The 24,217-nt window shown below is 38.2% G+C and overlaps 13 protein-coding genes across 13 annotated transcripts; 6 read left to right on the forward strand and 7 right to left on the reverse strand. All coding sequences in view use genetic code 12, as the record gives it.

Moving 5' to 3' along the window:
- Window positions 1-59: 59 nt before the first annotated feature.
- Window positions 60-319, reverse strand: SPAPADRAFT_59133 (uncharacterized protein; the record flags this gene model as incomplete). The annotated part of the gene is made up of 1 exon (XM_007373297.1): window positions 60-319. A coding segment is annotated over one exon (160 nt), but the record flags the coding sequence as incomplete, so codon positions are not given.
- Window positions 320-468: 149 nt separating this feature from the next.
- On the forward strand, window positions 469-2,565 carry WAL1 (actin-binding protein; the record flags this gene model as incomplete). The annotated part of the gene is made up of 1 exon (XM_007373298.1): window positions 469-2,565. One exon carries the CDS (start codon window positions 512-514, stop codon window positions 2,492-2,494), a length of 1,983 nt encoding a protein of 660 aa, XP_007373360.1.
- A 68-nt stretch (window positions 2,566-2,633) lies between these two features.
- On the forward strand, window positions 2,634-6,461 carry SPAPADRAFT_59136 (uncharacterized protein; the record flags this gene model as incomplete). Its single annotated transcript, XM_007373299.1, has 1 exon — window positions 2,634-6,461. One exon carries the CDS (start codon window positions 2,646-2,648, stop codon window positions 3,690-3,692), a length of 1,047 nt encoding a protein of 348 aa, XP_007373361.1.
- SPAPADRAFT_54067 (S-formylglutathione hydrolase) lies at window positions 3,738-4,595 on the reverse strand (the record flags this gene model as incomplete). The annotated part of the gene is made up of 1 exon (XM_007373300.1): window positions 3,738-4,595. The coding sequence occupies one exon, from the start codon at window positions 4,593-4,595 to the stop codon at window positions 3,738-3,740; it is 858 nt and encodes a 285-aa protein (XP_007373362.1).
- On the reverse strand, window positions 4,745-6,313 carry SPAPADRAFT_133757 (uncharacterized protein; the record flags this gene model as incomplete). Its single annotated transcript, XM_007373301.1, has 1 exon — window positions 4,745-6,313. The coding sequence occupies one exon, from the start codon at window positions 6,311-6,313 to the stop codon at window positions 4,745-4,747; it is 1,569 nt and encodes a 522-aa protein (XP_007373363.1).
- Window positions 6,462-6,859: 398 nt separating the features above from the next.
- On the reverse strand, window positions 6,860-8,602 carry SPAPADRAFT_48897 (phospholipase B; the record flags this gene model as incomplete). The annotated part of the gene is made up of 1 exon (XM_007373302.1): window positions 6,860-8,602. The coding sequence occupies one exon, from the start codon at window positions 8,600-8,602 to the stop codon at window positions 6,860-6,862; it is 1,743 nt and encodes a 580-aa protein (XP_007373364.1).
- Window positions 8,603-9,859: 1,257 nt separating this feature from the next.
- On the reverse strand, window positions 9,860-12,081 carry SPAPADRAFT_70053 (lysophospholipase family protein; the record flags this gene model as incomplete). Its single annotated transcript, XM_007373303.1, has 2 exons — window positions 9,860-9,951; window positions 10,203-12,081. 2 exons carry the CDS (start codon window positions 11,992-11,994, stop codon window positions 9,860-9,862), a joined length of 1,884 nt encoding a protein of 627 aa, XP_007373365.1.
- Window positions 12,082-12,920: 839 nt separating this feature from the next.
- On the forward strand, window positions 12,921-14,539 carry SPAPADRAFT_59138 (uncharacterized protein; the record flags this gene model as incomplete). The annotated part of the gene is made up of 1 exon (XM_007373304.1): window positions 12,921-14,539. A coding segment is annotated over one exon (650 nt), but the record flags the coding sequence as incomplete, so codon positions are not given.
- A 1,017-nt stretch (window positions 14,540-15,556) lies between these two features.
- Window positions 15,557-16,901, forward strand: PCD1 (8-oxo-dGTP diphosphatase; the record flags this gene model as incomplete). Its single annotated transcript, XM_007373305.1, has 1 exon — window positions 15,557-16,901. The coding sequence occupies one exon, from the start codon at window positions 15,775-15,777 to the stop codon at window positions 16,861-16,863; it is 1,089 nt and encodes a 362-aa protein (XP_007373367.1).
- A 2,740-nt stretch (window positions 16,902-19,641) lies between these two features.
- On the forward strand, window positions 19,642-20,160 carry VMA22 (Vma22p; the record flags this gene model as incomplete). The annotated part of the gene is made up of 1 exon (XM_007373306.1): window positions 19,642-20,160. The coding sequence occupies one exon, from the start codon at window positions 19,642-19,644 to the stop codon at window positions 20,158-20,160; it is 519 nt and encodes a 172-aa protein (XP_007373368.1).
- A 28-nt stretch (window positions 20,161-20,188) lies between these two features.
- SSF1 (rRNA-binding ribosome biosynthesis protein) lies at window positions 20,189-21,373 on the reverse strand (the record flags this gene model as incomplete). Its single annotated transcript, XM_007373307.1, has 1 exon — window positions 20,189-21,373. The coding sequence occupies one exon, from the start codon at window positions 21,371-21,373 to the stop codon at window positions 20,189-20,191; it is 1,185 nt and encodes a 394-aa protein (XP_007373369.1).
- A 166-nt stretch (window positions 21,374-21,539) lies between these two features.
- Window positions 21,540-24,167, forward strand: SPAPADRAFT_59141 (RNA-dependent ATPase; the record flags this gene model as incomplete). Its single annotated transcript, XM_007373308.1, has 1 exon — window positions 21,540-24,167. One exon carries the CDS (start codon window positions 21,562-21,564, stop codon window positions 22,987-22,989), a length of 1,428 nt encoding a protein of 475 aa, XP_007373370.1.
- Window positions 23,041-24,051, reverse strand: SPAPADRAFT_54074 (phosphatidylinositol-3-phosphate-binding ubiquitin-protein ligase; the record flags this gene model as incomplete). Its single annotated transcript, XM_007373309.1, has 1 exon — window positions 23,041-24,051. The coding sequence occupies one exon, from the start codon at window positions 24,049-24,051 to the stop codon at window positions 23,041-23,043; it is 1,011 nt and encodes a 336-aa protein (XP_007373371.1).
- Window positions 24,168-24,217: the final 50 nt, after the last annotated feature.

Below are 24,217 nucleotides of genomic sequence, written 5' to 3' on the forward strand. Positions count from 1 at the left end.
TTTCTTAAGAATCCAAAGTGCAATTGTCTAACCGCTTCATCATCTACAGAACTTCATCAGATAATAATATATATTGGTATTACAAACACATTTATTTCTTACCACTCTTCTTGATACCACCACCAATTAATGGTCCACCTTTCTTAGCTTGTTCAGCCATTGCCTTTTTGGCAGCAGCATCGGCCTTTTGCTTGGCCTTGAAAGCGGCATCGTCTTCATCGAAATCTTGTTGCTTTTTCTTTGGAGCCTTCAATGGCTTAGCTTTACCACCTTGACGACCAGACATGATTAACGTTCGTTGTTGATTACAGATGAGATGAAGAAGATGTCAAAGACTGAAATACAATTTTTTTTTCTTTAACGTGGATAACAAGTAAACTGCAAACTGAATCGAATTTGCAGGTTTACCACCGATTTGCCTACTTTTTTCCCCTAACCACTGCCAACTTCGAATTCACTTTCATAAACAAAGATCAACATCAAACTTTAATAGACATCACAATATAATAGAATGGCCATATTAACGCCGAATGATAAAGAGAAAATCAAGCGTGCTGTTCCCAAGGCGAACAACAAAATAATTGATGCTACCGTGGCAAGACTATATATTGCCTATCCTGACCCCACCAAATGGGTGTATACTGGATTAGCTGGAGCCATTGCTCTAGTTGACGATCTAGTAGGTCACACTTTCTTTCTCAAATTGGTTGATATTGTTGGAAATAGAGGTGTTTTATGGGATCAGGAGTTGTATGTCAATTTTGAATATAACCAAGACCGTAAATTCTTTCACACCTTTGAGATTGAAGATTGTTTGGTGGGATTGTTGTTTGAAGATACCAATGACGCCACTCATTTTTTCAAGAGAGTAACTACTCGCCAGAAGCATGGATCTAGTGCTACTGTCAAAAATAAAAATGCAATTGCATTAAAGGAAAGAGCGGGTCCTAAGGGTCCGCTGGCCCCTGGTCCAAGAGGAGAATTTGTCGATGTCAATACAGCGCAAAGACAACGAAGAAGTAAAGGGGTATTTTATTATGATGATGTACCTCCTCCTGAATGGAGATCTTTATATGCCGAGTTAGAAGCAGCTGGTATTAGTGAAGATATGATTGCTGATAATAGAGAGTTTATTAAGGATTACATTGCCAAGCAAGGTGGACCATTGGTAGGGTTAGAACCACCAATTCCTAGAAAGTATCAACGTATAGTGGAACATCAACCTACTAGAATACTGTCAACCGCTTCTAAACACAAGAAAGCACCGCCACCACCACCACCTCCTCCTCCAACCGGAGCAGCTCAAGTTTCAGCTACTCCGGAGTCATCACATCAAGGAACACCAGATGTTTATTCACCATCGCCTGAGCCTCAGGTTCCTAGCGATGGATCACAGCATGATTCATCTCCTCCAGTTCCAGAACCAGCTCCCGCTTTAAGATTTAGAGTTCCACCGGCATCAGCATTACCACCACCGGTGATAAATACTTCATTGCCAAGTCAACCACCTGTGAATCAGCAAGTATCTTCTCCATTTCTGCCACCTGGTCAACAACAACAACAACAATACCAACAGCCATATCAGTACCATCTGGCTTATCAACCTCAACCTCAATCCCCACAACAACCACAGGGACCACACAAATTTGGTGTTCCTCCTCCGTTCCAGCCTCAAGGAGGTGCACCACCACCAGCACCACCAAGTAGAGCCAATGGAGTACCACCACCTTTACCACCAGCAAGAACAGGAAATGCTCCACCTCCATTACCAGGAAGAGCAGGAGCACCACCACCGCCACCAAGAGCCGTTAGTCAAGGCTCGGCTCCACCACCACCACCTCCTCCTAGAACTGCTAGAGGGCAAGCTCCACCTCCTCCTCCACCACGAGCACATAGGACTGGATCGTCGCAACAATTCCCTCCTGTACAGAACCAATATCAACCTATGTCACCACCTCCTGCTATGAACCAAAATAGACCAATACCTGTTCCACCTCCAATGCATCATCAACAACCTCCTCCCCCACCACTTCCACCTATGCATCAGCAACAGGTTCCACCACCTCCACCACCCATGCCTCAACAACAGCAGCAACAAATCCCACCACCACCACCACCACCACCACCAATGCCGCCCATGGGTGGAGCAGGAGCACCACCTCCACCTCCACCTCCACCTATGCCTGATATGTCTTCAGGAGGTGCTCCCGCACTTCCAGAAGCTACAGGGGATACAGGAAGAGATGCACTTTTGGCGTCAATCAGAGGCGCAGGTATTGGTCAATTGAAAAAAGTAGACAAGTCACAATTAGATAAACCTAGTGTATTGTTGCTGGAAGCTAGAGGAGAAACCCAGTCTGCACCACCAGCCGCAGGAGGAGGAGGAGGAGCTCCTGGACAACCTGCAACTTTAGCTGATGCACTTTCTGCTGCCCTTAACAAAAGAAAAGGAAAAGTTGCACATAGTGATAACGAAGATGATGATGACTGGTAGGTCTATACAGATGTAAAATTGTATTTAAAACACGTAAGATTTTTAGGCTTATCTATATCTTTCTATATGTTGATACTCGATGAGTGTAGGTTGAAAAAAAAAAATTAAACTGAACTCAAAATTTCAACTGTTGCTTAAAGCATCTCCAACAATGCCCAAGACTAGGGAAGATTTAACATCATTAATCGACTCATTCGAAGAAGCTACCCAGTACTGGATATCAACAATCTCTGATCCAGCTTCCATATCCAAAATCCAAGCTGCACAAGTGCCTGATCCAATCAATGAATTACTCAAACTGATCAAACTTTTGAAAGCCCATACCACCAAAACAGGAATCATTTTCAAACCAGAAAACTTGAAGAAGGAGCTTGATACTGCTTTTAATACCCTCCTGAAACTTTCTGAGACTTTGATATTGACGATTTCTATCATCAGTCAGCTCGATGTATCTTCGATTTCTAAATTATTCCACAATGAGATCATTAATCAAGTGAAGCAATTGCTTGAATCAAATCATATGTTTTCTAAGGAATTGAAGTTAATATTCGAAGATATTGATAATGATGTGGAAAAAGAATTGAAAAAGGACGAAATGGACGGGCGATTGTTGGCAGTGGCTAAAATCTGGTCCAATTGTGACTCACTTGTGAAATTAATAGAGAATGGGAGTTTGTCTTTGCTTACCGATAAGATCAAGCAGAGTATACTTCTCTTGGAAGATGGATTTGAAGATTTTGAAGAATGGGCCGAAAATCCAGAAGAAATCGACGATGATCCGTTCGGATTTAGTGATGACGAAGATGAAGAAAACAGCGAGGAACCTCCAGCAGACAATGAAGATGAAGAGGAGTCCGTGGAAGTTGATAGAGAAGAGTTAATCACATATGCCAAGAAATGGCTTAAAAAGATCGAGTTGATCAAACTTTTAATTGCTTCATTCAAGAAGTCTTTGCCTAAAACTACTCCAGGAGAATCAATAGATACGATATATGCCATGCAAACAAGGTTGGTGAGTTTGGTGGATAAATTTATTGTCGATTTAATGCTTGATAGAACTATAGACAAGGAGATTGAACTGTATACTACATCATTGAATAAGGAGTCCATTAAATTGGCCCATATAGCGCGTGATCTTCATAAGGACAAAAAGGCAAGTTGGTATCAAACATGGGAAACCAAGTACAATAGTATCTAGTAGTATATAAAGAAATAAATTTAGAAAGTACTAAAGTTTACCGAGTCATTTAGTTAAACCCAAATATTTGGCATGGTGTTTAGCATGTTCTTCAACAAAGGAAGAAATGAAAAAGTACAGATGATCATACCCTTCCACCAAATTCAAATCAACACCACCTTTATATCCAACTTCCTTGGAAGCAGCAACAAAGTTTTCTGGTTTCAACTGACCTTCATAAAAGTCATCACTGAGCCCCTGATGAATCAAAATTGAAGGTTGGTTTTCATGAGTATACTTCTTGATCAAATGAGTTGGGTCATACTTGTACCAGTCATCCTTATTAGCTCCCAAGTAGTTTCCAAAATTCTTTTCACCCCATGGAACAACCGAAGGATTTGAAATTGGGGCAAATGCACTCACTGATTTATATTTCCCTGGTTGAGACAAGAATCCAGTAAGAGCACCCATTCCACCCATTGAATGACCAGTTATCCCAATATTAGTAAAATCCAATTGTTTAAATTCTTTAGCCAACTCAGTTAAAAGTTCCTTATGGACATATGAGTACATGTTGTAATTACGATTCCATGGATCTTGTGTAGCATCAACGTAAAAACCAGCACCACTACCAAAGTCATATGAGTCGTCTTCACCGGCAATGTTGGCACCACGAGGTGAAGTATCAGGGAACACTAAGGCAAAGCCATATTTACTTGCAAAGTATTGGAAGAAGGACTTTTCAGTGGCATTGTTAGGGGTACATGTCAATCCTGAAAGATAAACCAATACTGGGATCTTATCTCCAGAAGATGGGATGAATACATTCACATCCATTGGAGTGTGTGTTGTGGTTGAATCATGGGATAATTTCAATAATTTCCCTCCAAATTGGGTAATAGTTGCACTAGTCTTGAATGTCATGGCTTGCTACAGAAGAAACAATTTACATGAAGAATTCGAAATCCCCAGCTTTATTTATAAATCCTGAAAAAAAAAAGATTGTTAGCGGAAATAAAAAAAAAATGAGCAATCTGGGAACCGCATGCCTAATGCGGAAAACCGATGCGAACTTAATAACTAGCCTTTCCTCGTGGTTCATAAGGAAAGAAGATTGATAGCAACCCAGCAAATATAAATAAAGCTCCAGATACAAATATAGGTGCAGATGTAGTTAAATCAGCATATATAGCAATTATAGGTGCAAAAACACCCAAAACACGGTTGAACGAAGCCGCCAATCCAACCGCAGTACCTCTTATCTTCGAGAAGAATACTTCTGGAGTGTATGCATATAATACGCCATACATTATATTGGACACAAACGAAAACATACAATTCCATCCTAAATTAGCGTTACTTGTTTTAGCTGTGGTTGATCCAAAGAGGAAAATTCCCGTGAGTATTAACGAAAGAAAAAGAGTCCCCTTTCTTCCGATTCTAAGCTCGACAAGAAAACCCGCTATCAATGCACCTGGAACTCCTAACACGGATACAATCAATGTGTTTCTATAAGTTTCACGTACCGATAAAGGTTGGTTGGCATTACCCCTTGTTTCTAAATAATACGGCAAGAATGCGTTATACAATGGAAACGCAAGTCCAATTATTCCCCATGTAAATATCACTAGGGCCGAAGATATAGCCAATTTCTTAGAGGCAAAACATTGACGGATATGTGAAAGATTATACTTCTTCAACTTCTCTTCCACAAGCTTATTCTTAGGTTTGTTAGATTTGGTAGTGTCCTCATTACTAAATCTAATATCTATTTCTTGCAAATCAGCCAATGTAATCGGACACGTCTTGCCATTAATTTTTGCAATTTTTTCCAATGTATGAATAGCCTTTTCATCATTACCCCTAGCCACGTAATATCGTGGTGATTCCAACACATTGAATGCAAACCTTGCAATGAACATACATATAGTCAAACCGCCCATTGTAAACAAGAAATATCTCCATCCCTTATTATCAGCTTTATGACAAATGGTTGCATCGCTAGCACAAGAAAAATTCGCAATCAAACCCCATGAAATTAAATTCGCAATAATTTGCCCAATGGCCCACCAAACAGACATTACCGTCAATAACCACTGATGTGATTTTGGAAGTGCTTCCAAAAATATTGCTGAATCGACAGGCAAATTACCACCTACTCCAAAACTCCAAAATGAACAGAATACCCCTAGTGCCGCGAAATTGGGGGATGATCCCGCAACAACAGCCCAAATTCCGGTGATCAAAAACGTTAAATTAAATGCCCATCTACGGCCAATTATATCAGAAGAAAGTGACCATATTAGAGCTCCCATAAGTAGACCTAGATTCTGAGCCAATGTCAAATAAGGGGCTTTTCCTATAGGTGCATGCACACCATCAACTTCGTTTAGACGAGGTATGATTAAGCCAGTAGCAATTGGCCACGCGTTATCGGAAAGCCACCCAAACCCAGCGACAAAGAACAAGCCAATTTGATATTTACCAAATCCTATTTCTTGAATCGCTAAAGCAACTAGTTTAGATTTAGCCAAGTAGGCTTTGTCTGCATCATGTTCATCAAATAGCTCTCCTTCAAATGTCGCTACTTCTGATATTGATTCCGCAATTTCAGCCTGTTTCTGTTTGTCTGGAGTGGTCATGACGCAGATAGATGAATATTGCAATAATAGTAAAGTGAATTCTTAATTATAAGTGAAAAGAATCATGTGTAAAAAAAAATATGTGGGGAGTTATTGCCATCTTATATTTTTGACTTTTTATACTATGATGTAAATAGCAACTAACGTTAAACAATAGAATTTTTCATTGTTCCTTTTCTTTTTACAAGGGTGACGTTATGATTGAGAACTTTTTCATTGTTTTTTATTTTTCGCACTTATGACGTTATGATTGCTATTTTGAATAATTACGAAATTAGTAGTATAGATACGAGTGATGTAAGTCAGATTTAGTATAGATTTATTCAATTAAACCATAATATATAGTCTATCTAGTCTATAATACAATAAATACATAAAAATTTCAAACCGTACTTTTTCTGTTATCCATATTTGGGATATATATTTGGCATATTAGCAGTTACCTAACTTTCTTTTCAGCCGTACCACACACACAAGCCGTGCAAACATGTTAGCAAGTTTGTTAAACAGTTTTATATGTGTTTTTGGACACCAAGTCATAATAAATTAGACAGAAGGACCATTCCAGCAATATTTTTTAAAACATCTTTTACATTGCTCAGTCTGTTCTTGTCCCTGACGTTCTTGTTCTCGTCTTATGATGGCACACCCCACACATGCTTGCCATTCACTGTCGAGTGTCAGATTCAATCTCAGTGCAACTTCAAATCCATTCTGTATCATCATATTCCGATCACTGTTTAAATAAATCAACTGAAATGTTGGTGTATTTGACAGATACGAAAATTTACGGTTGGCAGTATAAACTATCAATGGTGATGAGTAAATGGAAAAAGGGTTTTTGGTAGTTACTTGAAGCTTAATAAGGTCTTTTGCATTGCACCCAAAAAACATTGGTTTGGAATTAAGTTTCAAATTTTCAAATGTCGATGCGTCAGGAACATAGGGGAACATGCTGGCATTAAGTCCTTGTTTGTTGAATTGTCTTTGGAAAGTAGCTCTGATCGCTGCTCCATTGGGCCAAGAGTTTGAATCATCAGCAGAATTATCATAGGCGAATATAACATCAACGTCACGTTCAGGTTGTAATAATGGAGCAAAGGGGATATTTTGCAGATCTTCACCTCCATCAACTAAGTAAAGGGTATCACTGCCGGAGATCTTTTTTGCAGCAGCACGGGTGTTGCGGAATGGGTTAGGGCTGTATATAGCGATATCATCTTTACGATCGAGTAAATCCAGAATCTTGGCAAGAATCGTACTCACGGGCCAAGGAAGAGTTTGTAGTATTTTGAGAAACACAAGATTGAATACGGACGATGATGTCCCAACTATGAATCCAGCATTGTCAAATCCGGTAACACAAGTTCCACGAGGACGCCCATTATTATATTCAGTTCCAAGATACTGGAGTGGAGTGAATTGGTACAATGTCGGATCCCATGAACCCATCTCATAAGGATTGAATTCAATAACAGTAGAATTTGTACTGATAATATAAGTGCCCGGTTCTCTGCCAAGTGCTATCACTATCGGGAAAGGCATATTATGATTAGCAAAAGCATTGGTGTTTGTTATAGATGACCAAGTTAATCCTGCACCAAAATCCTTCAATTTATTAAAGAATTGGTACGACAATACTCTTCCCCACACATCAGTGATACTAACCCCAAACCCAGAAGTCCACTTTTGGAGTACATCAAGTTCTACTTTAGTCAAAACCAGTAATGTTTCAAGAATATTCAAACCACCGGGCATAAAGACGGGTTTGGCCAAATTCCAGAGTTTATTTTCCCTAATAATCTGGTCCACGTCAGTAAACTCATTCAAAGCAATAGTACCAACCAACCAACTACCACCTGACAATCCTACAGTATAAGTAGAAGATTGCACTAATCCTCCGAGTCCATTTTCCCAAGCTCCCTGGGTACGCTTATCCAAAGCAGCAAATTGCCCAGCACCACAAAGCATAGCCCGGTATCCACCACCACTAAACGCAAGTCCAATCTTAATAGAGCGGTCCAACGACTTGATATACAGTTCTGGATCAAAATCCTGCATGTTGGCATGTTTCAAGAAATCGATTAAATTCTGATCAGTAATCTTATTACGCTTATTGACCCAATCGGCTTCTTCTTGAGATAAACTGTTAGCTAAACGTGTTCCAATACGGTTCGCTGGACATGAGCTTGATGTAGGACCATAGGAGCCACCTCCAGTGGAAAATAATGATAATGAACGTGTAAGGCAAAAGTACAAAGAAAGTAGCAAAAGAGTATTAGATATCATTTTGTTAAACTTGGAGATATCCAAATTTTGCTAGATACGAATGTCATAACCATGGGAAAAGAGCTTATTTTAAATACTTAACTAATTCAGGGGTATTTCTGGGTATAATCAACCAAAGATGAAAATTTATTCACCTAATAAAGTAATAGAAGCTAATGTAGAAAAGAAAATTCAAATGTAATTTCAAAAGAGTATTTCCATATGAATAATAACTCGTCTAAATCACGCTTCTTAAAGTCCCTCGTGCTAAACGAAAAAGATATAAGATTATAGGCTTTGCAGAATTGATAAATATCTTTAAATCGCGTTTAATAAACAAACCTGGGGTAACGAGGCCCAGAAAATAAAGATCTAGTCTTGTAACTAAGTCGCTATTTCCAAGAAAAAAAAAAACACACACACTATCTACCAAGGATCTGTTGGGGGGTGGTACCTGCATTTTTGACGGTTTCATGAAATTTGAAATATAAACCGCATAGATACCAGTTATCTATTTTAGAATTTTCAACATATTATGTTTCTTTCAATTATGTGTTTGTATCATATGCCAAATCGGCAATGTAATTACTTACTTTAGCGCCAACGTAAGTGTGAATGGTAAGTTCATGCCGTGAAAAAATATCTACCTGAAACGGAAAAACCTCAACAGTAGAATTGGCAACAATGCATAAATGTAAACCATGTTGACAAAAGTGCCTCAACAAGAGAGAGATTGCTGTATTCATTTGGAATGTACTTGGAATGAAAAATACAAGCCAAAAAAAAAGTGAGTGGTTAGTAATGGCACATGTAGCAATTTAAAGAAAATTCCAAATGATTGGTTGCAAATTCTAATCAATAGAAAATCTAGTAAAAGAATATAAATGCGAAACCACAAGAAATATCCTAATTACTAGCAATCTCCGAAAACGGCCCTTTAGTCCTTAGGCTCTATAAAGATCTAGCTAGTAGGAAGTAGAATGGAACTGATTTTAATCTGTTAACTTTGCAGTAATTTTTGCAGCAAATGCAAATGTGTTGCATCGACAACAAGCGATAGTGGTATCTAGCTTATAACTAATTCTGAAACTTCGGAAATATTGTCCTTTCTACTTACAACTCAAATTGTTAACTTGTACATATTATTGATGATAATTATGTTGAGTCCATTCATTACGTAATTCTAACGAGTTAGCCAGCAACCTGTAAGTCAATTGTCTCACCCATATATTTAATGCTGCTGTAGCGGCTAATTTCCTAAATAAGAACTTCACAAGCTTAATCTTCTCCCGTATCCTTATTTCCAAACATAGTAATAGAGCAAGCTCTTTTAATAACATAATTTTTGCATAGGGATCTTATAGCAATTTCTAGTCATGTGGTTTAAATTAATCAATAGAGACTGTTGCGAACAAAAAAGATTGCAAATTTTACAATAAGATTTACTATAACTATATTGCATTAAACTATATCTTTATGCATAGCCTAACATCTCTCATTCTTAGATAAATCTAAGAGATCATTCAAAGTTCCTCCAATCAAATAAATAAGGCAATGACTAATAAACCAATTGTAGAAATCCATGAGGTAGCAGTATGCTTCACTGCACCATTCTTCTTACTAGTATGACCTTCTGTAGAGCCATTATCAGTAAAGTTGGCATTAATTTGAGAGGTGCGGTCCAAGCTACCATCCCAACAATACTTCGCAAAGCATTGCTTACATTGTTCTGATTGTTCTTGTCCTTGACGTTCCTGCTCTCTTCTAATAATAGCACATCCTACACAAGCTCTCCATTCATCATCTAATGTCATATTATTTCTCAGGGCAACTTCAAATCCGTTCTGGATAATAGCATCACGTTCACCGTTTTCATAAGACATCTTGAATGTGGATGTATTGGACGAATATGAAAATGGACGATTGGCAGTATAAACAATCAATGGAGATGAGAAAGCGGAAGTGGGGTTATGAGTTTGGGCTTGGATAGTACTAAGGTTTTTCAGATCACATCCAAAAAATGCTGGTCTTGAAGTAAGGTTCAAGTTTATAAATGATTGTGAATCTGGAACATATGGGAACATACTGGCATTAACCCCTTGTCTATTATATTGTCTTTCGAACGTGGCAATCATGGATGTCCCATTGGGCCAGGAATACTCGGTATCGGCGGAATTATCAAATGCAAATATAACATCAACATCACGTTCTGGTTGTAATAATGGTGCGAGAGGGATATTTTGTAAATCTTCACCTCCATCGACTAAGAAAAGAGTGTCATTCTTGGAAATCTTGTCAATGGCTGCACTAGTATTGTAGAATGGGTTAGGTCTATATATCGCAATATCATCTTCCTTATGGGAAACACGTTTAAGAATAGTAGTGATGATTGATTTCACGGTTGAAGCAATACTAGTGGTATTAATTTGCAAAAGGAATTGGTTAAATAAAGTTGAAGAAGTACCCATGATAAAACCAGCATTGTCAAATCCTCCAATACAGGTATCATTCACAGGATTTCCGTTGTTATACTCAGTACCAAGATACTTCACTGGGGTGAATTGATACAATGTTGGATCCCAAGAACCCATCTCATAGGGATTGAACTCGAAAAGAGTAGAATTGATACTAACGATAAGAGTTCCTGGTTCTCTACCAAGAGACACGACAATTGGGAATGGCATTTCATGATTGGTGAAAACATCAGCATTTTGCAAATTTGACCATGTCAATGCTGCCCCGAAATCATCCAATCCAGCAAAGAATTGAGAAGATAATGATCTTCCCCAAAAATCAGTCAAACTAAGTTCAAACCCAGCATCCTTCTTATCATCCAAGTCATCATCAATCAGTTTAAAAGTAGATGCAGTTTTCCAAATTTTCCATCCTCCAGGATTAATGATAGACAGAGATAAATCCCAAATGGTACCTTGTTCAATAATTTTTTCCACGTGTGTAAAGTTGTTCATAGCAATTGTTCCCACCATCCAATTTCCTCCTGACAACCCTACCATATACGTGGAAGCTTGAACCAACCCCCCAAGACCATGTTCCCAAGCACCCCTAGTTCTGTTATCTAAAGCTGAGAATTGACCAGCACCACAAAGCATGGCACGGTACCCACCTCCACTAAATGCAAGGCCGATCTTAATCGAACGGTTCAAGCCAGTGATGAAATTTTCAGCATCAAAATCGTCCATATTGGCATGGTTTAAAAACTCAATTAAATTCTTATCAGTGATCTCATTACGCAGTTGGATCCAATCGGATTCTTCGTTAGATAATTGGTCTGCCAAACGTACCCCATTGTAGTTTTTTGGACAGGCAATTTCGCCCGGGGCATAGGAATCAGTTGGTGACCATGCCGATATAAGACAAAAGTTGAATAATAGTAGTGTAACTAGATGGAACATTTTTGAGGAAGAGACGAATTAGAAAAGTCTATAAGTCGGGTAAAATGATCCCTTTTTAAATTGTTGACATGTAAAATCTAAATCTGGCAGACATGATCATTAATAATGAATTTTTTTTTCACACGACGACGTAAACAAACCGAAGAAGAAACGGACAAAAAAATAAAATCGTATCGGCCGTTATTTTAGCAGCAGCAAAAAATAGAATTTTTTTGGCTTGCGGTGAAATAGTCACTGACAATGATCCACAAAGCTGCGCCACTACAATGCTTACCGGGTAATGCGGGCATAATTATAGGTAAGCCCCCGCATGGGTTGGTAGTTCACCCTTGATGTGATTGGCAAGGTGACAATGTAATGATCGCTAATTGACCCTATATTTTCTTTAAATGAGGAGTACAAAAGGGAATGGCGGATTTACGATTTTGTTCGGAGATAAAAAAAAATAACTCAGACTCAAAAATTTCAGGTACGTACCAAAAACTACTATAAAACCCCCGGTTATTTTTTTCTTTTTAGCAAGCTGGATTCGCTTAGAGAGTTCCTCAGTATACACCAGTTATACCCCTATTACCTAAATTTAAAGTTCCAAGTATGAGCAATTTATCCAATAGCAAAAGCTTTGAAATCTTGCAACGTTGACTCCTGCTTCAACTTGCGTCTTCATGCAGGTGCGAAGCGTCTGACTTTACACGAGGGGATTTATATCTAATATACGAGTCGAATTAATACAATGACACGATTTTATTAATTACTTACACAATTAGACGATTTAAAGAAGTAGTAGAGATGAAATCTATTTATAATGGTAAAAATATTTGCCAAGGTAAAAATCAGCTCTAACGAGGCTATGCTTACCGAAAATAAAGCCTAGCATTTAAGACCAAATTTCTAAAAAAAATAGATAAACTCGATCATGGCACAGTGAAAACCAACGGATGGGATTTATCTCTTCCTTCCAAGAAATTTCCACTTGACAAGTGGATACTTTTAGTAATGACATGTTGTATATTTGCCTCCTTCCATCCGATAACACATTGATTCAATACACAGTCCGATACAATCTTTGATTATGTCATTTCTTGAAGGGAAATATTGAGCTATTATTTCGTAAGATAAACACACAACTGTTGCAAAAGCCCGAGGCAGGTACAACGGTACTGTTTTGAAAGTAAATAATTGTCTTATTTTTAGCTGCGAAAATTCTGATACCTATGTCTATATGATGTTGTACTTTATCCAACGTTATTAAGCAATGTCTGCTCCTTGTTCGATTATAGATTCGGTAGAAGGATTAATGGTTAATTATAGTACAAATGAACAGCATAACAGAATTTAGAATACGCCCAAGAACCAAGGATGCAAATTTCTTGTACATATATTTTCACGAGTTTCCTAATTTTTTTCGCTTTCCTGAAATTTATGAAATATATAAATATCTAACAAGAGATAAAAAAGTTTAGAATGATACTATCAGGTACTCAACTAGCACAATGAACAAACTGAGCATCTTTGAATCAGATTCTAAAACGCTTGTTCTGTTCACTAATGAACTGATTGAACTAAAAGAACTAACAGACAACGACAAGAAAATGAATACCCCTCCTAATAGTGTCCATAAGGTACAGAGCACAAGAGACGGATCCAGAGCTTGGTCAATGTCTTGTATATTAAGTACTGTGCTTATAGTGAGTGGTTGTGTCTTCTTTTGTGGCTACAGTGGCCAAGGTGGGTTTTCGGTTAATCTCAATTTGGCGTGTTTGAGGGACAATTATCAGGACATATTAACTAGTCAACGAAATTTGGCTGATCCATTCAACACATTCCACTCACAGTTTCAATCCATTCTGTCGGCATATGACGAGAATTGTACTTCTTCCAAGCTTAATATTAGATGTAACATTAATTGCCATGTCGAAGGCATAACTGCCTGGAATCGCTCTGCCAGGAAGAAGATAAACTTATCCAAAATGTTATTCCCAGTTCCAGAGCTTTACCAATGGTGCCGTCCACAAACATTTTTGAATTTTCAGGCCCGTCTGGTTGTTTGCCATCTTGAAGATATCGACGATGAGTTAAGTGGTGTTCTTTTTCTCCTCAAAATATATGTCCTGGGATTATTTGGTATTTTGACCATTTTTAATATTATTAGAGCAGCAAAAATAACCAGTAGATATATCTCTGGAAAACTAAAGAAGGAATATGACTTGGACTTATATTTGGTCCCTTGCCTCAATGTTATTGGTGTCATAGTAGCGATGATAGATATATGTGTAAGTGAAAATAAATTTAGAGAAATGCATGATCAAATTGCAGGACAATTAATTAATGGTAGTATTGGTACTACAATTGTGAAGAGCCAAGTTTGGTATTGGGGGTACATTGGTTCGTTTTGCGGTACGATTATTACGCTGATAATTCTGGCTATACTTTGTCGTAGATGGAAGACGAAAACTAACTTTAAGTAGTATAGGTTTCTTCCAATTGTTTTGTGTTTCAACTAACCATCTCTTATATATTATGTGTGTGTGTGTGTATTTTTTTTTGATAACTTAGATATATGTTTGCTTTGTTCCAATTTGGGACTTAAGTGGTAAAACATGCAACAGCAAGTTGTATCTATTTTGTAAACATGACTAAACTGAAGCAACTTTATCTGTCAACCACTCGAGAAATTGATCCGAAACAAGCTACATGCTGCAAAAAATGCTTGATCCCTTTGTTTACGGTTGCAAAAAATAGGAGCACAAGCAAAACCAAAATTTCACGAAAGAGGAGAAGCACAAAAGAGGGGAGCGCTACAATAAAGAGGAGAATTTTTGAAACACAAATTTTTTTTTTTTGGTTGCAAAAATAAATGACTCACACAATCTTTTACCCCCCTCGCTCCCCTCCCTCCCAACAAAATTTTATACGATCGTATCATCCTGGATGTTCTATTTTAAGCAAGCACAATGGTTACATGGCTGAAAAGAGGAGAAATTTAATTTGTGGAGAAATGAAAATGAAATTGGAGCTCAGGTTGGAGAGTTTGAAATCGCGCGCCTAGTTAATGACAACATGGAAAAAGAAGCTAGTCTAAAAAAAAATCTCCACCTCGGATAAATAGGTAGTCACGTGCCATATCTAACAGAAAGATTTGGGCTATTACGTTAGTTCCGGGATATCCTAGAAATAATCACAGGGTTATATCTGTACTCTCTTAGCGACCAATTGAGAGGAGCGTGCAACGGATTAATTCTCGTATAATATTACCTCGGTAGATTCACATTCATGGCAATGTTTGAAATTTTTACCACTGTGCATTTTACTAATGGTTGTGATTAAATTGAGCAAAGCTCAACCGCATCCAAAACATGTCTAAAAAAAGAAACTTGCAAAAAAAAAGAAAAAAAAGAAAAAGCTGATGGAAAACAACAAAAAAATATTTTCTCAACACTGTGATGCTTTCACATTTTTTTTTGGTTTGGAATTTCCGGTGCGAATTGTTGTGCTTATTCCGGGTATTGTTATAAATGGTGTCTGGTTCCCACACAAAATGTTTTTTTTTCTCCGATAAGCTTTTTTTTCTGTTCTTCTCTTCTCTTCAGTTTTCAACCAACTCACTCACTCATTATTTTTTCAAAGGTACATTCACAAAGAAAAAAAGAAATTTTCCTTTTTGTGAATACAAATACACCAACATTTACTTCAATTGCATCAACTCAATTGATTTTTTTTTTTAAAAAAAACCACTTTGCATAGAATCATTAGAACACATATCAATTCGTTTTATAAATCATGACAAAATACTCTGAAGGAATTCTCGTAGACAATATCAAAAAGTTCAAACCATCATACTACCAAAGCAGTCCAATATCTATATGGCATAAGTTACCTGTCAGTCGAAGATCTGCCGTGTTTGTACTCTTGTTCTTGGGCAAGTTAGGGGAATTGAGAGTGATTCTTACCAAGAGATCTTCCAAATTAAGAAACTTCCCCGGTCATATATCGCTTCCTGGTGGTAAAGCCGACGATATATATGAAGATGAATGGCGTGTTGCAAGACGAGAAATGGAAGAAGAAATTGGATTAAGCGCCAATAACCAGGAATTGATGGCTCAATACGGTTGTACCATTGAACATTTGAATATCTTGCCCAGTTACTTATCAAGAACCTTCTCATCCGTGAGACCATGCATTGGATTTATGAATTGCCATGATACTATGAATCATATCAACCTCAGTCTCAATCCCGGAGAATCGTCATCTATATTTTCCTGTCCACTTCGAGACTTTTTATACCCCCTGGTTGACGAAACACCTTTGGAAAGCTTGGAACGTGTTTCCTATAAGGTCAAGTGGGGTGGTATTCCTTGGGATTTACGTTCATACACGTTCCTTCAGAACAACGACAATGAAGTTGATTGGTTACGTAACATCAAGGATCTTTCATGTTCTGAAGAAGAATCAGAGTTAGATTTGAAGTTGGGTTCCGAATTGGATTCAGCCGATAAGGGTAGAGTTACACCTCCTAATGTTACCCCAAGAGTTTCCAAACAAAGAAAATTGACTAAATGGGGAAGATTAGGATCTCGTCGTGACGATATCTCCCAAGAGAAGATTTATGATGTTTGGGGATTAACAGCTAATATTTTACATGATTTGGCTGAAATTACATATACTGGTACCACCCAGCGTCATATTGGTTCCGAAGAAATGACTTATGGAATATATGAATTTGGAAACCAAATGAGACAAAAAGTAAGACTGGATGAAGAAATTAAGTTGATTCATGCTACACACAGTGGTGATGAACCAAGTTTTGGGTTTGATAAGTTATTGCCCAGCACCGAATTTAATAGATTAAAGAGTTTATATAAAATATAGTACCGATTGGTAAGGTTTAATAAATAATTAATAGTCAGAACGCGTGTTCTTATCAGTAGTTACTCCACTATTTACTCCACTATTTACCCCAAGATTGTTGGAACACAAAATAGGCGAAATTGCCAATCGACGGGAAATTGAAACTTTTGTTTTCACTCGATATTAGCCAATGCCAGGGGTTGCAAAGAACCTATCCGAGGATAATCAAAATTCACGTTTCTTTTTATTTTCTTTTTTTTTTTTGCAATGTCTCATGACACACGCTTGTTTCTTTTCCAAGAGTGCTATAACCTTGAAAATTTTAGAAAATAAGGCGGGATTATAAGCAGCAGAACCTAACCATGACTAAATGGATAATATAGAAACTAAGCTGATATTACCTTGTGTTAGGTCTTGTACTCTTTTAAGGATTTATCTCTGCATTCTGTTATCCGCGGAAAAAAAATTTTTTAGATTTTAACCGATGCGTAAGACAATTATTCCGGGGTGACGTTGATGCAGGTTGAACAATAGATAAGCTAACAAACCATGATTTTTTTTTTGACTCCAGAGAAATCAGACCATTACCTGAACTGAGCACTTAATCCCCTCCACAAAGCTAAATCATGCTGTGATTGGAAAAAATATGGGGATTTCCTGACAACTACCATGCAACGGAAATTTGCCATGAACTGGTTACCGGTTACCGATTACCAGGTTACATGATGGTGTTTCAGGTGATACTAGTCAACTGGTACATACCCGTGAACTAAAGGATCGGGATATCGGTGACAGTTCCACACAACTATCACTAGCATGTGTGAAAATGACATGATTTACCAGTCAACATTGATAAACGGATAATGCACAAGTAGCTGTATTCCGGATGATGTAAAGATGCATTCTCTTCATCGGGCCATGGGAAGATTCGTGCTCTTATTTTACTGCCGCCCAGCCCATCCGGCCCACAACTTTGCAGCATGTCAGAATTTCCGCCAAGATAATAAACTTTGGCACGAAAGTTCTGGGGAAAACTAGCGTGAGCGCGACCGCCAAGAATTCCCGCTGGGGCATCACGTCAAAACATGAGTGATCCAGGTGAATTTTATTTTTATTTTCAACCTTGGTCATGAGGTGTCTCGCTGCAGCCAAGATGATCATTACTTTAGGTTAGGGTGTTACTGTTTACCTTTAGTCGGGTAATACCAGGGGTTTTTGGTGGGTTTTAAGCGAGGGTTAAATGGGTACTATTGCCGCATAACCTCGGAATAATTAAGCGAGCCCCAAGTTTTCTATTATTTTGGTGATGGCCGCAAATAAGACCTGTTTAGATCTTGGTAACAATGTTTATTTCATTATATCCGCATTCTATCCTTCGGTTGAATGTAGTACGGATAGAACTCTACATCCGTGGCCATCTTTTTTTAGTTGGTTTATGTGAATTATGTACATACCGGGAATTATGGAAGTGACGATGTCTAGTGATTTCTAGTCCTCGGAAGCTAAATGATTACGGGAATACTGGATAATCATCATTCGAAATTATACGAAGAGTTTACATCTACATCTGGTGACTCCTACCCATATTTTTCGGATAGAAACTTAATCATGATAAGCATTTTCTATCCGAGTTTAGCGAACATACTGCGTACGATCTATACCCTGCTTATTTTTTGTTTTGGCAGTAGACTCGTCAAGTGTTTTTAGTTGTTGATCTTTTGATATCACATCATGAATTGTGATAATGATAGCGCTGCCGGGTATTATGGATAAAACTTGCTCATTACTAAGCAAAACACCACGTATTAATGGTTCCACATCATTCAATGGCGCATGTGTACATGGTGAGTATGTAGTGCGTTATGACCGAGCCTTACTCCATAGTTTCCGAGCATCACAAGGTTTTATACTGGATGACTCCATATTCCAACGGACCGTGGATAGATCTCTTAACTTTATGATTCAATTGTTGATCCGTATTCCAGGGAACGTACGGGTAACGAGACTATGTCATTCGTTTCGCGAAACTACTGACAAGATTATTTGTGAGTTGAATCAAGGTTTCGTATCTGTAGTCTGATTGAATGTTCCTTATTATCCGGCGTATGACTCAAGGATATGGATACTTTCGGCTAGGATGTTAGCTAACTTCTTATCCGAGGAGAAGTTGAATATCACAGGAGTTGGTGGTCAATTGCTTTGCATCGTTACAATACCCGAGGTCCAACAACAGTTCATTCCACGGATACAACAAGAAATTTAAGCCAAATTAGAGAGTATTGGCGTGTTTCAAGATTCATCTATCTCGGGTTGGGAGTTGACCAAGTGAATTGCCAACAACAAGCGAAAATCATTCAATGGAATCGCGGATGACTACAAATCCAGAAGAGTATTCGTATATTAACAAAATCTATCGTACGATTACTTGAAATATCTAATGGATTTGTTTCTTTTGCATTTGAATCGATGTACGCCTTAGGCGGGGATATATTTGATAACCCCAAGAAGGAATGACATTGAAATGTGGAGTGGCGATTTGCTTTATAGATAATCATCCTCTGAAAATAACGGGTATTAGCAATATTCCGCACATCAATTGTTGAGCTCCGATTTTTAAAGTAAAATTTCATACAATTTCACAACGGAGTAGAACTTTTGCATGTATGTATAGAGCAACAGATTGTATTTGGTGATGTTACAGTTGTTCCTCAGTGTTGGTTTTTTCGCACCCATAAAATCTTTTAAATTTTTTTTCAAACCAAAATCAGGCAATTCCCATTCCTCATTCAAAGATCAACCATGACGGAAATACAGTCTCAACTAGACAAGAAAACAATAGAACTTCTCATTCTAATAGATAAATACGAGAATGTAGTCAATAATAATTACCGAACCAATTTCATTAATGGATTCGTCAATTTAAGTAAAGCAAATTATGAACATACTGGACGAGGGTTTGAAAGACGATATGGTGTTGATTCACTTGATTTACGTCCTAGACTCGCTTGTTTGGAAGTGAATGAAGAATTTCATTTAGTTGATTTGCAACAAAAGACAAAGAAGGAAGAGAAAAGGGAGCAGATGGAAAGCTCGTTAAAGAATAGGAAAACGAAACAAACAAAGAGTAAACTGAGTGGAGTTGAGGAGTTTGAAGAGGATAAGGTCAAAGATCCCATGCTACAATTTGGTGGAATTGTTCCGTATCAATTAAGGCAATCACAGGCTTTCTTTAAGAAAGCAATTGAAAATTCCCTCGAAGTTGTCAAATTACAACAGGAGATTGATACGCTAATACAGGAAATCGAAAAACTTAGATAACGTTAATATAAAATTCTATAAAGATGCACTATACTTCCACATCACTATACAAGTCACTATCGTTTTCGTAATCTTCAGGGTTGATTTCAGGAGCATCACTATCTGATTCAGACATATCTTTGTCTTCTTCAGATTGGTTTTCTTCAACTTGTTCACCAGCCTTTAATTTCTGTTTCAATTCGTGTTTCTTGGCCAATTCCTTTTGTTCTAATTCGGATTTGGTTATAGTGGCATGGTAAAGGGTCTTGGAGGAACCAATTAACCCTTCTTCAATCTTGACTAAGGACATGTTAATTCTTGGTCCTAATTCTGTCAACTTGATGGCTCTCTTCTTAGTAGTGGTTTCTTCCTTTGGTACAGAAGCAGCAGCAGCAGTTGCTTCCTTCTTCTTAACAACATTAGCAGCTTCTTCTTGCTTAATTTCCACGATAGCGTCATCTTCTACTTCAGAGTCAGAAGTCATACCACCCACAGAGTATTGATCCAACAATAAATCAGATACATCAGAATTCTTGGCTAAATTAGGCAAATGCTTCTTCAAATTATGATGAGAATTAATTAACTTCTTGACATTTCGATTTTCTTCAACCAACTTGGTGTTTATGGCATAATGTCTGATTTCAATTTCTTGAGTTTGAGGATCTTTGCTGATCATTAACACTCTTTTTATAGTAGACACTTTAGTCAGTTGTGGTTGAATTGGCGGGAACATATTTTGGAACATGGTGATCATCAACTTTTCGTGGTGTTCCACATCATTGATTTGACTCAGGAACCCGTTAAGTACCAACAATGGAGGTGTCAAGAATTCCTTGGAATCCTTACCTACCGATTTAGGATGCTTCAATATCTTCCTTACATCTTTAACCAAAGAGTATGAGTTGATCTTGAATTGTAATGTAGGGCCCCGAGGCATTTTACCCATACGCAAGGAAATATTACCAGTGGATTCAGATTGATTGAAAATGAACAAGTCAGAAACACCAAGTGGTCCAGCCATGACAATGAAATCCTTTAATCGGTTGGATTTACGTTCTCGCAAGTTGATGGCAGTGTGTGGTTGCATGACATTTCTGAAATCACGAACTAATTGGGTTAACGAGTGGTTCTTGAGGGATGCTCCTAAATGAAGCACCATTGATCTGGGGATCTTGGCGAGTTCTTCTTCAGATACTTTCTTGTGAGTACGTGTTTTTTGTCTTCTTTTGGCCATGATAGGAGGAAAGGGGAGAGGTGGGGTCTATGTTGTAGATACAGTGAATAAATAAAGAAGTTAGCAGTTGAAAAAAAAAAACCTACTCATCTCTTCGTAAAAAATATCAACTATTTTTTTTTACTTAATAAAAAAAAACAAAAAAAGAATGCAATACAATTTAATCGTTATTTACAACCACAACAGCCATGAAGGATTCCAAGATCACCAAGAAGAAATCATCCAAGATCGACGCTACTAAGAAGCTCGCAGAAAAGATAAAGCAGCAAGCATTAAAGAACCAACAATCTACCACCACCACCACCACCACGGCATCAACATCATCTACCACCATCACCCCCATCGAAGTCAACCCAGATGAAGAACTCAAATTCAAATCCTTCTCAGAACTCAAGCTCGTTCCTGAACTTCTCGAATCAATCCAGTCCATGAAATTTACCAAACCAACCCCGATCCAATCCGAAGCCATCCCCCACGCCCTCGAGGGCCACGATATCATTGGTCTTGCCCAAACTGGGTCTGGTAAAACAGCCGCCTTTGCTATTCCTATTCTCCAGGCGCTTTGGGAAGCACAACTGCCATATTTCGCTTTGGTACTTGCACCCACCCGTGAATTAGCGTTCCAAATCAAAGAAACTTTCGATGCCTTGGGACTGACCATGGGTTTAAGATCAGTATGTATTGTCGGTGGTATGGATATGATGGACCAGGCCCGAGACTTGATGAGAAAACCCCATGTGATTGTGGCTACTCCTGGTAGAATAATGGACCATTTGGAAACCACAAAGGGGTTTAAGTTGAAAGACTTGAAGTATTTGGTTATGGACGAAGCTGACAGGTTGTTGGATATGGATTTCGGCCCTGCTCTTGACAGAATTCTTAAGGTTATCCCCACAAAGAGAACCACATATTTGTTTTCGGCTACCATGACTAATAAGATTGAAAAGTTACAACGTGCAAGTTTACATAATCCTGTGAGAGTAGCAGTATCTTCCAAATACCAAACTGCCGATAATTTAGTCCAAAGTATGATGTTGGTCCATGATGGATATAAAAACACCATTCTTATACATTTACTTTCTGAATACGAAGGGAAATTAATAATTGTGTTTACCAGAACTGTGGCTCATGCTCAACGTACCGCATTGCTTTGCCGTATTCTTGGGTTTAATGCTGTCCCGTTGCATGGTCAATTATCCCAAGCACAAAGATTGGGTTCGTTAAACAAGTTCAAGTCCAGACTGGCTAATATACTTATCGCAACTGATGTTGCTGCTAGAGGGTTGGATATCCCTTCTGTCGATGTTGTCATTAATTATGATATCCCTACAGATTCCAAAGCTTACATTCATAGAGTCGGGAGAACCGCTAGAGCAGGAAGATCAGGGAAATCGATATCGTTGATTACCCAATATGATTTGGAAATGTATCTTAGAATCGAAAGTGTCTTGGGTAAGAAATTGCCCAAGGAAGACATGCCACCAAAGGAAGTGTTGGATGCCCTACATCCAAATGTCGACAGAGCTACTGCTGAAGCAATTAGACAAACCAAGGAATTACATGAAAAGAGAGGTAAGAGACGTAATAGGGACGATGCTGATCGTGAAGAGCGTTAACTGTATTTAGCTAACTAATAAATAACATTAAAATACAACATAAAACCAACCTCATTTGTGAAGGAAATGTACGGGACATTCGCCAAACCCTTTCTTGTTAAACCAATCTTTAATACACTTGTAATGAAAGACACAAAGACATTCTAATCGCCCCACTTTATCCCCCGGTTTTAATTCTTCCAAACAAATCACACACTCATTCTCGAGTTCTTCCTCGACTCGCTTCTCCTCCAGAGTTCCATCTTTATCTATTGCTGAATCTACCGATCCAGAGTGGGTGATTTGTTCATCATCATTAGGAATATTCTCAAATACAGGCTTGGGGATTGGCGGGATATTATAAACCAACATTTTATTTCGAGTATGACTTTTACTAGGAGACATCCGGGTATGGTCACCATTAAAATCAAATGCAACCAAACAATCATTCACATGATCCAGTTTAAATTTCTCAAAATCTTCATTCGTTATATCTTCAATATGCTTCTTGTGTTCGTGTATGTACAACTTGAACAAATCTTGGGCACAAACAGGACATAGGTTCTCCTCACTTTCAGTATCCACATCAAGATGTCGACGATGTTTATTCTTATGAATTAACCTGGTGGTTGTCCGTGAAGTATGTTTAGTTAAGCTACTAGCGTCGTCGTCAACGTCGTTAGCAGGCGTACCTGCACTCTCGCCTTCTTGAACTTCTTCCCTTCTTACACTTGATGCAGTACTGGTTGTCTCGGAATCACCGCCTCCACCTCTAACATCACCACTTGTTCCATTATCATAATTGAAAAGCGCCCTTCGGATCATTCTAATTTCATCCACGCATAAATCACAAGTACGATAAGTCTCTTGGGGAGTAGCAACCGATCTCACACCCTCACTGTTGACAATCATCGTGTTTGGAAAATACTTCACCACTTGTAAAGAACATGATCCACATACAACTCGCCCACATTTCCGGCAATGATGGCGTCGGTTAAATAGGTGGTATGCCGAGGAACAAAGAAAACAAGAAGATACATCGTTGTCGTTCTGCCACACTGGGCCTTCTTCAACACTGTTCATGGGGGGGGAGGATATTATATATTTTGTATGGTGTAGTTAAGTGCTAATCTGTGGGAAAAAGGGGAAATGAAACCCCCCGGAAACCTTGCTTTGTCAGATTTAAACTGAGGCTTATCGGTTAGAAAAAGAAGGGGGGGCGATCATAAGGGTCGTACTATTTTTTTGT

The sequence above is a fragment of the Spathaspora passalidarum genome (genome assembly GCF_000223485.1).
Source record: "Spathaspora passalidarum NRRL Y-27907 unplaced genomic scaffold SPAPAscaffold_2, whole genome shotgun sequence".
NCBI lineage: Eukaryota > Fungi > Ascomycota > Pichiomycetes > Serinales > Debaryomycetaceae > Spathaspora > Spathaspora passalidarum.